The 17,500-nt window shown below is 45.1% G+C and overlaps 1 protein-coding gene across 10 annotated transcripts in view; it reads left to right on the top strand.

The window, feature by feature from the left end:
* Nucleotides 1-17,500, top strand: part of fat3a (FAT atypical cadherin 3a) — a 296,450-nt gene that overhangs the window by 253,141 nt on the left and 25,809 nt on the right. For all 10 annotated transcript variants that reach the window (XM_069166463.1, XM_069166467.1, XM_069166473.1 and 7 more), the window contains 4 exons: nucleotides 2,309-2,446; nucleotides 6,818-6,961; nucleotides 16,130-16,327; nucleotides 16,619-17,420. In XM_069166463.1, the coding sequence (XP_069022564.1) occupies nucleotides 2,309-2,446; nucleotides 6,818-6,961; nucleotides 16,130-16,327; nucleotides 16,619-17,420 (1,282 nt within the window). The remainder of the gene's footprint in view (nucleotides 1-2,308; nucleotides 2,447-6,817; nucleotides 6,962-16,129; nucleotides 16,328-16,618; nucleotides 17,421-17,500) is intronic.

Consider the following 17,500-nt stretch of genomic DNA (forward strand, 5'->3'; position numbering starts at 1 on the left):
CTTTCTGGTTGGAAATGAGGAGTTATTGTTGTTAATAAAGAGAGTTTTGTTTAAAATATTCACTTTATGTTTTAATACTTTCAGCTCAGATTCTGATGACAAAGTTTTTTGTGGAAAAATCGTGTGAATTTAAATATATTGCAAGCTCCTGCAAATATTACTGAGTTTGCTTCAATTTGGGTTAATTATTGCGATCGCCGGATTTCCTGGGGGGACTGAAATACTGCAGACCAAGAACAAGATATCTTAATAGTGACTGGTGATTTGGTCATTAAAATATTCATCCCCAGAGAGGGGGCATTCTTCTGTTGCTTCATCACTGTGTAAAGAAGTCTGTTGAATTGTTGTTCGATCTTCTCTGAATGTTCATCATCTCACAGGAGAGGTAGGAGCGTCTTGTTGTGGACCTGCTGACCTTTTCTTCAGCACCTTTGCATGAGAAATATCAAACTGGAATGTGTAGTTTGCCGTGACATTTATTTAGGATATTCCTGATTCTGAGATGTCTGAACACTCCTATTTCTGACACTCAGAGGTTGCCGTGGCAACCTCACCCTCAGACAACCATCAGAGGTCCTGTTGTTTGCTCCTCCTGTGAGTCTTATTGGTCATTCTGGGTTGTTGTTTGTGAGGAGAAATGCTGAGAGACCCATCATCTTCACCACCTTCAACAGAATTACATTTATATACATGTTTATGTGTATAAAACATTCAGATTAAATGTGTTGACGTGCCATCGTTCCCCAACTAAAGCTAAATTTAGTTTAGGTTGTCCCTCAGACACTCACAAACATTACAGGGTGAAACTTCACCGGGACGCCGGCTGCTTTTATGATGACATATCTTTCATTCATCTCAATTTAATGTGTTCAACCTGATTTCAAATCATAACTAGAATACTGTTCTAGGAAAGGAGATGTGATTTAATCCTTCGAACCTGATTAACACAAAATTAAATTCACTCCTCTTCTTCTTAGCTAAATAGCGAGTATTCATCATCGTTAACACTACATGAAGCGTTGCGTCCGTCTCCATCTCCACTACTCTTAATTCAATAATTCCCAAAGTCCTGATTGCTTTATATCGTACTGTATATCAGAATAAACAGAAGAACTATTGTACTGTATATCAGAATAAACAGAAGAACTATCATACTATATATCAGAATACTTACTACTTCTGATGATACCTGTTGTTTCTCCATACAACAGTGTTTTCAGCTGATCAAGTTTAGAAATCACAGCTGACCTCTGAACTGTCTCTAACATAGTGCTGACATTATATCCCACTTTGTATGATAAAATAATAATAAAGTATTAGTGAGTTATTATCACATATCACAGGGCCGTATGTCCTGACTGTGAGTCCCTGTTTGGGCCCCTGGAGTCATTCAGCATATTTATTTTCCGTCAAGAACTGAGCATATATTTTTTCAAATTGCTGAGTCGTTCAGTATCCTACAAACATGGTTCAGATATTTCCAGATTCTAGACAATCACCTCTACACAACTATACAAAGACATCTCTACTGACAATATTTCATTGTGAGAAACATGACAAAAACAAAACAATTTCATTAGACATTAGACCTTGATATAAACGCAAAAGTAAAACATCTCTAAATATGATCAACTTAAATGATGAAAGCTCTGCAGAGCCCAGACTGTTCTGAAAAACCAAGATGCAGTATGAATGTTTATCGGCAACAAAGAGCGAGATGTAAACTGAAGGAAGAGAAGGTACCGTGTCCCGGGTTCACAGGGTGAACAGCGTCTGTCACGCTTAAATCAACATGATGAGGTGTCAGACATTCGGATAGTAACTGATGATGGATCATAAATGTAATGAAATAAATACACATAACTGTGTGAAGTGTGGTTTCCCCAGGAGAGGCCCGGTCTAACATGAACACAGACAGCGTGTGAACATCACGTCTGAATCAGATCAAACCAAAAGAAGCTGCAGAGTGGTGCAGTCACACATGTGGACATCAAAGTCCCCATAACCATGGAAACCTGTCTTCTGATGGCGGAAGACGAGACGTTTGGACAGAGAATTGTGATGGTGTATGGACAAAAAGACTCACTGTCGTACTAATAATCACGTTAAAACACCGTCCAGTGTAAATAGAGATTATTCAACAAGTTACCAACTAAAGAAAACGTGCTCATCTTGTAGAGCATCTGCTGATGAGCAGGATGTGATGTCATCATGATTTGTTCCAAATCTTCAGTTGACCAATCAGATTTCTGGGGCGGAGCTACTGGTTGCATAAACTGTGTTCTTGTGTGTTCATGTGTGTTTGCAGCTGATAGCAGAAGACGTGGACAGCCATCTGAACGGAGCCATCCTCTACTCCATCGTCAGCGGAGACAGAGACAACCAGTTCTTCATTGACCCGCTCAGTGGGGTCATCAAGGTCAACAAGCAGCTGGACCATGAGACGGTGAGGACACGCACACGCACGCACGCACGCACGCACACACACACACACACACACACACACACACACACACACACACACACACACACACACACACACTCACCCTCATCACTGTCCCAGGGGCTCTTGCGGAGGGAGTCACAGTCGGAGCGGCAGGGCGACACCGGTGGCAGGTTGGGGGCCACGCTGCACACCACCACCCCCCTCCTGGTGGTGGCTGACAGGATCCTCGGGGTTCAGTCAGGAAGTAAAGAGACACTTTTCACAGGTTAGATTAAACATGACAGTTCTCACTCCAACCAGTCAAAGCAGATGTTCTCCGCCTCCGAGCTGTCTCAGGTTCTTCCTGTTAAAAGGAACTTTTTCCTCCAGGCATTAACATGTTGTCGAGTGCAGACGCTCGTCAGCTGAGGGCTCTTTAATTACAGACCATCGTAAAAAATTATAATAATAAAGGTGATATCAGCAGCAGCCAGTGCAGCTGTAACAGGTAGAAACAATGGAGCTAACAAAACATGTAGAAAAAGAAATTTGTTGGTTGTGTAGTTAAATAAATATATATATATGAAATCAACTTGGGACTGGACCAATCATCAACTATCAGTGATGTCATCATCCATCAGTGATGTCATCGTTGGTTTGTGAACGTTATGAATCCTCCAGTTCAGATTCTGTCCGTCACCATCTTTGATAGTTCGGAGCGGTTTGGAGCAGGAAGTGACCATATTTGGACGAGCTGGGGGAGGAGCCAGAGGTGGATCTGACCGATCTGATCGGAAACCTGACGATACTACGTCCCGCCCACCGATAGCTGTAACCTGACTGCACCACAGGCCTGTCAATCAAACAGACACGCCCCCAAAAACAGGTCTTCTTGAATCTTCTTTTCTAATGAATGAGGGATTATTTTCAGATGGACCTCCAGAAAACTAATAAGAAGGAGTGACTTTAGCTAACAACACCGAGATAACTGATGGACACATTTTATTCACTTTGGATTTGATGAGAGAAGTTGAATGGGAGTCTATGGAGCCGGAGGCTTTTTGGAGCCGACCTCTAGTGGCACTCGCTGGTATTGCAGCTGAAGACACTTCTGGATCAGAACCATTTTACAGACCTGAAGCTACGAACTCTTTGATACACAGTCAGTGTTTCTGAACCAATGGAAACCCATCTCTGTTGTCTGAATTAATACCTGCAGTATGTGACAATGGATTCATGAAACATTTACAAACTGAGCTGTTGAAACGCTCAGAATGAAGTTGACTTGGTTCTCACTTCCTGCTTCATGTGTCGGTGCTGTCTCATGCACAGCCTGTTAACCCTCCACGCATGAACACACACGAGCTGCTGTGGCGTTTAACAGCTGCAGAGTCGCATATCTTCAGTGTGAAGAGGAGCCTGTTGGCTGCTGGTCGGTTCAGAACGAATCCCTGAGCAGATGGCAACTAATCACACTTGAACACAAAGCAGCTCTGGATATCAGCTCTTTAATTTGCTGTTCACAAACGAAGAGCCCCGCCTCCTCTGAGCTGTGTTCTCACCCTTCCTCCTCTTCTTCCTCTTCTTCATCTCCTTCTCCTCCGCAGTGCTTGAAAACTTCAAAAATGTTCATATTCCTATCATAAAGAATTCATGAGAGCAGTCGAAGAGCCGTCTGAGCGTGCTCAGAAAGAGTGCAGAGGCGTGTTAGGGATCAAAGCTTTTGGCTGATGAAAGTGTGTTTGGGGTTATCACAGCAAGCAGCAGTGTTGTGAGTGTGTGTGTGTGTGTGTGTGTGTGTGTGTGTGTGTGTGTGTGTAAGAGAGAGACACGTGTGTGTGTGTGTGTGTGTGTGTGTGTATATGTGTTGTGTGTGTGTGTGTGTGTGTGTGTATATATGTGTGTGTGTGTGTGTGTGTTTGTGTGTGTGTGTGTGTGTGTGTGTGTGTGTGTGTGTGTGTGTGTGTGTGTGTGTGTGTGTGTGTGCGTTTTGTAGCAGTTTGTGTGTGTGTGTGTGTGTGTGTGTGTGTGTGTGTGTGTGTGTGTGTGTGTGTGTGTGTGTGTGACAGGCTGACATGTCTGTGCATTAACTCTCAGGTGTGAGTGTGTTGTGTTGATCCATGTTTCCTCCTCTCATCTCCATGCAGCTCCCTCTCTCTTCCTCTGGAAGCAGGTCACACTTGTTTCTACTCAGCTCCATTTTTTCATGTCTCATGCAGCACAATATTGTTCTGCTGCTTCTGCATTTGTCCTCAGCTGCTTCATTAGCTCTTTATTATAAAGCAATGTGGAGGAAGGAAAAATATCCTGCAGCAGCTGGTGGAGGCTGAGCAGCATGCCGAGACAACGTAAACATCCTCCACACACAGACACACACACACACACACACACACACACACACACACACACACACACACACACACACACACACACACACACACACACACACACACACACACACACACACACACCAATATGTGCATCATGTAGCTGCTGCTGTTTCTGTTGTGAACTGACTGAATCATTTTGGCTGCTCTGAAGTCTGTCAGCAGTGTAATGAATGGAAGCAGCGTTGGAGGCGTTTCACACATACAAATCTGACCTCTGCATGAGGAGTGAACACACACACATACGGAGCAGCTGTGGCACCCGGGGAGCAGTTGGGGGTTGGGTGCCTTGCTCAAGGGAACCTCAGCTGTGGATGTTGAAGGAGGGGAGAGTAATGTTCACATTTTTAGAAGATTAAAACTGCAGTTTGTCACGGAACATACAGACAAAAAGCCTTTAGGAATAATGTCCTCTGACCAACCATCAACCATCAGTGATGTCATCAACCATCAGTGATGTCATCGTTGGTTTGTAAACGTTATGAATCCTCCAGTTCAGATTCTGTTCGTCACCATCTTTGCTAGTTCGGAGCGGTTTGGAGCAGGAAGTGACCATATTTGGACAAGCTGGGGGAGGAGCCAGCGGTGGATCTGACCAATCTGATTGGAAACCTGACGATACTACGTCCCGCCCACCGATAGATGTAACCTGACTGCACCACAGGCCTGTCAATCAAACAGACACGCCCCCAAAAACAGGTCTTCTTGAATCTTCTTTTCTAATGAATGAGGGATTATTTTCAGATGGACCTCCAGAAAACTAATAAGAAGGAGTGACTTTAGCTAACAACACCGAGATAACTGATGGACACATTTTATTCACTTTGGATTTGATGAGAGAAGTTGAATGGGAGTCTATGGAGCCGGAGGCTTTTTGGAGCCGACCTCTAGTGGCACTCGCTGGTATTGCAGCTGAAGACACTTCTGGATCGGAACCATTTTACAGACCTGAAGCTACGAACTCTTTTAGAAACAGTCTGTAGTTCTGACAGATGAATCATGGAGGTGTTTGTCCTCAGTAAGAGGAGACAGGCCTGTGTTTTTAGGAGAAGCTCAGACCTGCTGTGAAGCACAGTGGTGGTAGTATTATGGTCTGTTGTTGCTTCACTGCCTCAGAGACTGGGCAGCCTGCAGTCACTGATTCAAATATAAACTCTGCTTCATATCAGAGACCTTTCAGCGATAACAATCCTCAGCACAGCGTCAGAGGTCAGAGCTGTTTTTAACGTGTAAATCTGAAGGGAACCTTTCATGCTGTGCACTCATGAAGCACCTTTAATACCTCAGAGCTTTATAAAGCACTTTACAACTCTGGACTCACACACACACACACACACACACATACACACACACACACACACACACACACACACACACACACACACACACACACACACTCACATACACACACCCACACTCACACACACACACACACACACACACACACACACACACACACACACACACACACACACACACACACTCACATACACACACACACACACTCACACACACACACACACATACACACACACACACTCACATACACACACACACACACTCACACACACACACACACACACACACACACACACACACACACACACACACACACACACATACACACACACACACTCACATACACACACACACACACACACACACACACACACACACACACACACACACACACCACACCTTCTCCATCTGAGTCTCTGAGGAGAACCATGGAGGAACTTCATACATCTTCAAGGATGTTTCCTTTCTTATCCTCTACTGCCCCCTGCAGGACAATACTTACATTCTGTCCATTACAGACTGCTCTAATAAAAAAAACTCAAATCAAATCAAACTCAAATGCTTTTATTCAGCATTTTTAAATATGTGATGTCATGAGACTGAAGGCATCTGCAGCCTAGATTTGCAGTACAACTGATGACCAGCTGGTGAAAGCGGCTGCCCCGCCTCCACCTGTCTCACGTCACGTCTTATTTCATCCTTCCAGGTGTCCAGCTTCTGTCTGTCCATCCGAGCTCTGGACAGTGGAGTCCCTCCCATGTCCTCCACGGTGACAGTCAACATAGACATCTCCGACATCAACGATAACCCCCCCGCCTTCTCCCCCGCCAACCTCATCACTGTCATACAGGTGAGTGATTCACCTGCAGATGATGTGATGTCATCGACAGTCTGACTCCTGTCGTCAAACATGGAGCCGTGAAGTGTTTAGATGGGGGATAAGTTATGATGGCTGACACTTACTCTACACAATGTCCTTATATAATAATAATAATAATAATAATAATAATAATAACTTTATTTCTATAGCGCTTTTCAAAAACAAGTTACAAAGCGCTTTACATACATTAAAACACGACATGCAACAGTTAATAAAATATGATGATTAAATACAACAAAAATAAAACAGACCGTGAATCAATAAAAAGTCTAAAATAGTGCGTTTTAAAGAGTGACTTGAAAGAAGAGTGCGTCAGCGTCCCTGATGTCCTCTGGCAGGTCGAACAGAAGACGCCCACTCACCTGTAGTTTTAAGGTTAGTTGGAGGTTCAGTCAGGAACGACCAACCAGAGGATCTCAGTTTGCATGTCAGCTCATAGGGGTCACGAAGTCAGATATATATTCAGGAGCCGGCCCCCTGCAAGCCTTATAATTTAATTCAATTCAATTCAACTTTATTTATATAGTGCCAAATCACAACACAGTTTATTTCATGGCACATAACACATTAAAGTCTTTACAGCAAGACATTACAATATTAGACAGAGAAACCCAAGAATTCAACAATTCAACAATTCAACAATTCAACAATTCCCACATAAGCGAGGAGGGAAAAACTCCTCTTTAAGGGAGAAAAACCTCCAACAGAGGGAAGAAAAACTCCCTTTAACAGGAAGAAACCTCAGACAGAACCAGGATCAGAGGTGGGCGGAGCATCTGTTAACAGAACCATGATCAGAGGTGGGCGGAGCTTCTGTTAACAGAACCAGGCTCAGAGGTGAGCGGAGCATCTGTTAACAGAACCAGGATCAGAGGTGGGCGGAGCATCTGTTAACAGAACCAGGATCAGAGGTGGGCGGAGCATCTGTTAACAGAACCAGGATCAGAGGTGGGCGGCCATCTGCCTCCACCGGTTGAGGTGAGAGGAGAGCAGAGAGAGAAAAGGACAGCATAGAGATAGAAGAGAAGAACTGTTGATGGAGACGACAATCACAGAGCAGAGACATGCAGCTCCATGATGGGACATCTGGAAAAGAAAGAACAGAAACTACACGAGTGAAGGAACTGAATGGAGACAACAGATAATAAGAAGAAACTATGGGAGAGAAGAAGATGGTGAGGTATGAGTCAGTTAAAGAGTAGGAGGAAAGAAAAGAAGATCAGCATGTAACGAGGTCCTCCAGCAGCCTCGGCCTATAACAGCATAACTAAGGGTTGGTTCAGGTCTACCTGAGCCAGCCCTAACTATAGGCTTTATCAAGAAGGAACGTTTTGAGTCTAATCTTAAAGCTAGAGAGGGTTTCTGCCCCTCCAACACAAACTGGGAGCTGGTTCCACAGGGGAGGAGCCTGAAAACTGAAGCTCCGCCTCCCATTCTACTTCTGGAAACTCTAGGAACCACAAGTAGACCAGCGTACTGAGAGAGAAGTGCTCTGCTAGGATTATATGGTTCTAAAAGATCTCTAAGATATGATGGAGCCTGGTCATGTAGAGCTTTGTAAGTCATCAAGAGAATTTTAAATTCTATTCTTGATTTCACAGGAAGCCAGTGAAGAGAAGCTAAAACTGGAGAAATATGATCTCTCTTGATAAATCCCATCAGTACTCTTGCTGCAGCATTTTGGATCAGCTGCAGGTTTTTAATGAGTAATTTGGACATCCTAACAACAAGGAATTACAATAATCTAGTCTGGAAGTAACAAATACATGAATGAGTTTTTCTGAGTCACGCTGAGGAAGGATTTTCCTGATTTTATTAATATTACGTAGATGAAAGAAGGCAGTTCTGGAGATTTGCTTTATATGGTGTCTAAAGGACAAATCCTCATCAAAGATGACTCCAAGGTTCCTCACAGTTTTGCTGGAGGCCAAGACAACGTCATCTAGAGTAACTAAGTGATTACAGAAAGAGTTTCTGAGGTGTTTAGGACCAAGTACAAGAACTTCTGTTTTATCTGAATTTAGAAGCAGGAAGTTTTGGTCATCCAGGCCTTTATGTCTTTTAGACAGGCTTCAAGTTTTACTAACTGATTAGTTTCATCTGGTTTTATAGAAAGATATAGCTGAGTGTCATCTGCATAACAATAGAAGTTGATGCAGTGCTTCCTGATGACATCTCCTCATGGAAGCATGTACAAAGTAAAAAGTATTGGGCCTAACACTGAGCCTTGTGGAACTCCATAACTAACTCTTGTTTGTCTGGAAGACTCATTGTTGACATGGACAAACTGGAATCTATCTGATAAGTAGGATTTGAACCAGTCTAATGCAGTTCCTTTAATCCTCGTAACATCTTCTAATCTCTGTAATAAGATCGAATGATCAATCGTATCAAAAGCAGCACTGAGGTCCAGAAGAACAAGTACAGAGACGAGTCCATTATCTGAGGTTAATAAAAGGTCGTTAGTAACTTTCACCAGAGCTGTTTCTGTGCTATGATGAACTCTAAAGACTGAACATCTTCAAACAGATCATTCCTTTGTAAATGATCACAAAGTTGATTTGCAACAACTTTTTCAAGGATTTTAGAAATAAACATCAGGTTGTAAATTGGTCTGTAGTTTCCTAAAACAGCTGATCAAGAGTCGTCTTTTTAAGTAAAGGTTTAATTACAGCCACTTTAAAAGCCTGCGGTACATAGCCGGTTACAATAGATAGGTTGATCTGATCTAATATGGAAGTATTAATTAAAGGGAAGACTTCCTTAAAAAGTTTAGTTGGGATGAGATCTAACAGACAGCTAGAGGATCCAGATGAAGAAATAATTCTAGTTAACTCAGAGAGCTCAACAGGAGAGAAATGTTCCAAGTTTACATCTGGTCCTACAGTTGCTTTCAGGGCTGCTGTTGCTTAGCAACACATCAGTGATGGTGTCAGGAAGGGTCGGCCCGATTCTCTCCCTGATAGTAAGAATTTTATTAGTAAAGAAGTTAATGAAGTCATTACTGCTGAGAGCTGAAGGAATAGAGGACTCAACAGAACTGGGACTCTTTGTCAGTCTGGCTACAGTGATGAAAAGAAACCTGGGGTTGTTCTTGTTGTCCTCTATTAATGATGAATAATATAAAGTTCTGGCCTTACCAAGAGCTTTCTTATATAATATTAGACTCTCCTTCCAGGCAGGTGAAATTCTTCTAAATTAGTGGAACTCCATTTCCTTTCCATCTTTCTAGTCGCTGCCTAGCAGAGCGTAGTTCTGAGTTGTACCATGGAGACAACTTCCTCTGGTTCATGACTCTCTTCTTCAGAGGGGCGACATCATCTAGAGTTGTAGCAGAGATACTGCAGTGTTTTCTACCAGATGATCCACTTGTGTGGGACTAAGATCAACGTAGATGTCTTCCACTGCTTTAACACACGGCATCAAAGAGGATAAACATGTAACTGCTTCCTTAAACTTGGCCACGACATCATCTGACAGACATCTACTGTCGTGGGATTTATTCCCACATGCTGTGTAGTCCATTATTGGAACTTCAGATGTTAATAAGAAGTGGTCCGACAAAACAGGGTTTGGAGGAAATACTATTACATTTTCAGTTTCCATCCCATACGACAGAACCAGATGGAGGGTGTGGTTACCACGGTGACGGGGTTTATTTACATTCTAATAAAAGCCTATAGAATCTAATAATGAGCTGAAAGTAGAACTGAGGCTGTCGTTGTCCACGTCAACATGAATGTTAAAGTCTCCCACTATCATCACTTTATCTGAACTCAGCACTAAATCTGATCAAAAGTCAGAGTTCAGTTAGAAACTCTGAATAAGGACCAGGTGGGAGATAAACAACAACAATACAATCTGTTTCTCTGCTTTCCAGTTTGGGTGAGAGACTAAGAGTCAGACTCTCAAATGATTTATAACTCAGTTTAGGCTTTGGATTTATTGATAAACTTGAGTGGAAGATTGCTGCCACACCTCCTCCTCCTCCTTCTCCTCCTTCTCCTCCTCCTCCTCCTCCTCCTCCTCCTTCTCCTCCTTCTCCTCTTCTTCCTCCTCCTCCTCCTCCTCCTCCTCCTGAATCTCTAGGAATATGATAATGAATATGACTGGGAGGAGTTGCTTCATTAATCCTAACATATTCTTCCTGTTGCAGCCAGGTCTCTGTGAGACAGAGTAAATCAATCTGATGATCAGTTATCAAGTCATTTACTAACAGAGATTTAGACCAGAGAGATCTCATATTTAATAATCCGCTTTTAATTGTCAGATTTTTTTGATCCATTAATTTGGTAGGATCAATTTTTATTCCATTTTTATTGATCCATCTTTTCTTGAGTGTTTTAAATATAGGTGGTCTGGGTACAGACACAACCTCTACAGGATGTTGAAGGTTTTGGGTGAGTGACAGCTCTAAAGAAGCTGCAGAGGAGCTGTAAGACTGCAGCTCTGCGTCCTGACCTCAACCCTGGATGTCAGGTTTTAGGGCTGTTAAGAGACATGGTCATGTTTCTAGAAAGAAGAGCTGCACCATCCAAAGTAGGATGGATGCCGTCTCTCCGGATCAGACCAGGTTTCCCCCAGAAAGTATTCCAGTTGTTAATGAAGCCCACGTTGTTAGCGGGACATCACCTCGACAACCAGCGGTGAAGTGAAGACGTACGGCTAAACATATCATCACTGGTCCGGTTAGGAAGGAGTCCAGAGAAAACTACGGAGTCCCACGTCGTTTTTCAAAAGTTGGACACCGATTCAAGATGAACTTTAGTGACCTCCGATTGGTGTAACCGGGTGTCGTTACTGCCGACGTTAATAACAATCTGACTGGATTTATGATTAGCCTTAGTCAGCAGTTTCAGGTTTGATTCAATGTCGCCCGCTCTGTCCCCGAGAAGACATCTGACTATGGCCCTGGGAAGACATCTGACTCTGTCCCCGGGAAGACATCTGACTCTGGCCCCGGGAAGACATCTGACTCTGTCCCCGGGAAGACATCTGACTCTGTCCCCGGGAAGACATCTGTCTCTGGCCCCAGGAAGACATCTGACTCTGGCCCCTGGAAGACATCTGACTCTGGCCCCGGGAAGACATCTGTCTCTGTCCCCTGGTTTCACTAACTTCATGTTAAATAGAGTCTCCAATAACCAGAGTTGGTTTCTCAGCAGGTGTTTCACAGAATGTGGAACATCAGTTGGAGACGTGAAGGTCGGTGGTGAACCGTGGGCTTCTTCTTGGGACGATGTCTCCTTCGTACTGTCCCCCGGCCGCCCGGCTGTTCGGGTGCTGCGGGGGACCGGCTAACTAAACCTGTATCCTGGACAGCTGTACACCCCCCCCCCCCCTCCTCCTCCCTGAGAAGGTCCTACAGCTAGCTGGTTGTGTAGCATGGTGCACAGCAGTGATTCTAATTCTATGACCCTCCAGAGCCCTAACTACACTCCTCTTCCTCCTCCCCCCCCCCTCCTCCTCCTCAGTGACCCTGGCCTCCAGAGCCCTAACTACACTATTCCTCCTCCTCCTCTTCCTCCAACCCCTCCTCAGTGACCCTGGCCTCCAGAGCCCTAACTACACTACTCCTCCTCCTCCTCAGTGACCCTGGCCTCCAGAGCCCTAACTACACTATTCCTCCTCCTCCTCTTCCTCCAACCCCTCCTCAGTGACCCTGGCCTCCAGAGCCCTAACTACACTACTCCTCCTCCTCCTCGGTGACCCTGGTCTCCAGAGCCCTAACTACACTACTCCTCCTCCTCCTCCTCCTCCTCAGTGACCCTGGTCTCCAGAGCCCTAACTACACTACTCCTCCTCCTCCTCCTCCTCCTCCTCCTCCTCAGTGACCCTGGTCTCCAGAGCCCTAACTACACTATTCCTCCTCCTCCTCCTCAGTGACCCTGGCCTCCAGAGCCCTAACTACACTACTCCTCCTCCTCCTCCTCCTCCTCCTCGGTGACCCTGGTCTCCAGAGCCCTAACTACACTACTCCTCCTCATCCTCCTCCTCCTCCTCCTCGGTGACCCTGGCCTCCAGAGCCCTAACTACACTACTCCTCCTCCTCCTCCTCAGTGACCCTAGCCTCCAGAGCCCTAACTACACTACTCCTCCTCCTCCTCGGTGACCATGGTCTCCAGAGCCCTAACTACACTATTCCTCCTCCTCCTCTTCCTCCAACCCCTCCTCAGTGACCCTGGCCTCCAGAGCCCTAACTACACTACTCCTCCTCCTCCTCCTCCTCGGTGACCCTGGTCTCCAGAGCCCTAACTACACTACTCCTCCTCCTCCTCCTCCTCCTCAGTGACCCTGGCCTCCAGAACCCTAACTACACTACTCCTCCTCCTCCTCCTCCTCCTCAGTGACCCTGGTCTCCAGAGCCCTAACTACACTACTCCTCCTCCTCCTCCTCCTCAGTGACCCTGGTCTCCAGAGCCCTAACTACACTATTCCTCCTCCTCCTCCTCCTCAGTGACCCTGGCCTCCAGAGCCCTAACTACACTACTCCTCCTCCTCCTCGGTGACCCTGGTCTCCAGAGCCCTAACTACACTACTCCTCCTCATCCTCCTCCTCCTCCTCCTCGGTGACCCTGGCCTCCAGAGCCCTAACTACACTACTCCTCCTCCTCCTCAGTGACCCTAGCCTCCAGAGCCCTAACTACACTATTCCTCCTCCTCCTCCTCCTCCTCCTCCTCCTCAGTGACCCTGGCCTCCAGAGCCCTAACTACACTACTCCTCCTCCTCCTCCTCCTCCTCCTCAGTGACCCTGGTCTCCAGAGCCCTAACTACACTACTCCTCCTCCTCCTCCTCCTCCTCCTCCTCCTCCTCAGTGACCCTGGTCTCCAGAGCCCTAACTACACTATTCCTCCTCCTCCTCCTCCTCAGTGACCCTGGCCTCCAGAGCCCTAACTACACTACTCCTCCTCCTCCTCCTCCTCCTCGGTGACCCTGGTCTCCAGAGCCCTAACTACACTACTCCTCCTCCTCCTCCTCCTCCTCCTCCTCAGTGACCCTGGCCTCCAGAGCCCTAACTACACTACTCCTCCTCCTCCTCCTCCTCGGTGACCCTGGTCTCCAGAGCCCTAACTACACTACTCCTCCTCCTCCTCCTCAGTGACCCTGGCCTCCAGAGCCCTAACTACACTCCTCCTCCTCCTCCTCCTCCTCCTCCTCCTCCTCAGTGACCCTGGTCTCCAGAGCCCTAACTACTCTTCCTCCTCCTCCTCCTCCTCCTCATTAAAGGAAGCAGGGTTGTAACTAAACATGTCACAGCAGGAAAAACCAGAAGAGGAGGAGGGAGAGAGGGAAGACGTTGCTAACTGCTAAGCTAACAGCACCAAAACACCAAGTTAGTAAACGTTGGTCAAAGATTTAACAGGAGAATTGTTCAAGAAGAGCAAACGTGAGTTTTAACTTGAGATTAGAAGAAGTGGAGAGATTTAGATACGTATATATATAGATATATATAGATAGAGTTATATATGTATATATATAGATAGAGTTAGATATGTATATATATAGATATATATAGATAGAGTTAGATATGTATATATATAGATAGAGTTAGATATGTATATATATATAGATATATATAGATAGAGTTAGATATGTATATATATAGATAGAGTTAGATATGTATATATATAGATAGAGTTAGATATGTATATATATAGATATATATAGATAGAGTTAGATATGTATATATATATAGATAGAGTTAGATATGTATATATATATATAGATATATATATATAGAGTTAGATATGTATATATATAGATATATATAGATAGAGTTAGATATGTATATATATAGATATATATAGATAGAGTTAGATATGTATATATATATAGATATATATATAGATAGAGTTAGATATGTATATATATATATAGATATATATAGATAGAGTTAGATATGTATATATATAGATATATATAGATAGAGTTAGATATGTATATATATAGATATATATAGAGTTAGATATGTATATATATAGATAGAGTTAGATATGTATATATATAGATATATATAGATAGAGTTAGATATGTATATATATAGATATATATAGATAGAGTTATATATGTATATATATATATATATATATATATATATATATATATATATATATATAGATAGATAGATAGATAGATAGATAGATAGATAGATAGATAGATAGATAGATAGAGTTAGATATGTATATATATAGATATATAGATAGAGATTTAGATACGTAGAATTCAGGAAAAGAAGCTGAAATAACAGAAGTAACACTAGTCACAATGTTTGTAGACAGGAAGTGATGCATTACGCTCACCGTGACGTCAGACGAGATTGCCGTAATTTTAAGAACTTTATAAGAGATCATTAAAATTATAAAATCTACAGGACAGGAAACCGATGGAGTGATTTTAAAACAGGTGTAAAGTGCTCCCTCCTGTTGGACCTGCTTCTGAGTCTGGCTGCTGCATTTTGAATGAGCTGAAGTTGGATTGTGTTGAATTGTGTGAGGCTGGTCTCTGACCGGCATGACATGAAAGCATGAATTACTGTTTCTGAGTTATTAGGGGATACAAATGATTTTTGAGATTTTCCTGAGTTGAAAAAGACCTGATTGGACATCAGAGTTGATGTGCTGGTGGAAGTTGAGATGGTTGTCAAAGATTACAGCGAAGTTTCTGCAGGAGGAAGTAACGTTAGCCGAGATGGGAGGAAATTATAATTTCTGATTTAACTGTAGAAAGTTTGATGCCATCCAGTTTTTTATTTCTGCAATGCACATGTGGAGGTTGCTTAGTTGGTTAGTGTGATTATTGTCAAAGGAGAAATATAGTTGTCTATCATCGGTGTAGAAATGATAATTGATATTGTATTTTTTTATGACATGACCGAGAGGCAGCATGTACATAGTGAATAGTAACGGTCCAAGGACAGAACCCTGTGGATCTCCGTGTAGCAGCGGTGCCGGTGCTGATTTAACATTCCCAATTTCTACACAGAATGACCTCCCCGACAGATAAGATTTTAGTTCCTCAGAGAGCTGCACACTATTTATTCCTGCCGTTTCATTTTTAATGCTGATGTTATTACATATGTGAACTTTCCTCATCCCCCTTACCCACCCTCCCACACCCCCCCTCCCACCCACCACAGGAAAACAAACCCATCGGCACCAGCATCCTGCAGCTGTCCGTCATCGATCTGGACTCCTCCCACAACGGCCCACCTTTCACCTTCCGTATCCTGTCGGGAAATGAAGGCGGGGAGTTCATGCTGGAGAAAGATGGAACTCTGGTGGCCAACCAGGTGTTCAGGAGGGACCTGGCAGCAGAATACGTTATTCAGATCCAGGTAGGAACACATCCAACGAACAGGGAAGGACAGGAAGTTTGAATGAGCACTGATGACGAGTCAGTGGAGTGTGTGTGGGGGAGGGGGGGGGGCGGGGGTTCTTTCAGAAGGTCTGTCTCGGGTAGAAGTGAGAAGTGAACAACTGAACGATGAAGAGTCTCCTGACTGTAACCGTGACGACCACCTCAGTGACTCCTGATACACAAATGTTAGTGTAACCATGTCCTTCTTCCTGTTCTCTTGTCTCTTGGTCTTCTTCGTCTGTTTGACGTCGGTCCTCCTCGTCCTCAGGTGACGGACTCGGGGAAGCCTCGTCTGTCGTCGTCCTCCACGCTGACGGTCAGAGTGATCGAGGAGAGCCTCCATCGGCCCGTTGCGTTGCCTCTGGAGGTTCATATCGTCACCATGGAGGACGAGTTTCCTGGTGGTGTGATCGGTCAGCTGCACGCCACCGATGCTGACCCCTATGACGTGCTGACCTTTGGCCACGCCCCTCCAGCCCAGCGCAGCCTGTTCAAGATCAGTCCCCGTGACGGTAAAATCATCGCGCTGGGCGGGCTGGATGCCGGCAGGTACTTTCTGAACGCCAGCGTCAGTGATGGCCGCTTCGCCGTGCCTGTGCCCGTGAGCGTGCACGTGGAGCAGGCGACACCGGAGATGTTGCGTGAGGCGGTGACGGTGCGCTTTGAGAGCGTGGCACCGCAGGACTTTGTGGGGTCGCACCTGAAGAGCATGTTGAAGGTGCTGCAGCAGGCGGCGGCGTCGCAGCACCAGGACACGCTGCACCTGCTCAGCCTGCAGCCGGTGGGCGGGACGCAGCAGCTGGACATGCTTGTCACCGTGGAGACGGCAGCAGGCGGGTACTACAAGGCGGCCTACCTCACCCAGAAGCTGAGTGCGTCGCGGCGGCAGCTGGAGGAGGTGCTCAGAGTGTCGGCCATCTTGGATAAGAACTGCTCGGGGTTGGAGTGTCGCGGCGCGCAGTGTGAACAGAGCATCATCCTGGACTCACACAACCTGGCCACGTACAGCACGCCGAGGGTCAGCTTCGTCTCACCACGCTTCCACCGTACCTCACGCTGCACCTGCAACGGTGAGCGCCGTGTTCCTGCTGCAGTCTGCAGCACACACACACACACACACACACACACACACACACACACACACACACAC

Source organism: Embiotoca jacksoni, unplaced genomic scaffold, assembly GCF_022577435.1.
Source record: "Embiotoca jacksoni isolate LCO1_2020_lvr unplaced genomic scaffold, fEmbJac1.0.p SCAF_39, whole genome shotgun sequence".
NCBI classification, from domain to species: Eukaryota; Metazoa; Chordata; class Actinopteri; family Embiotocidae; genus Embiotoca; species Embiotoca jacksoni.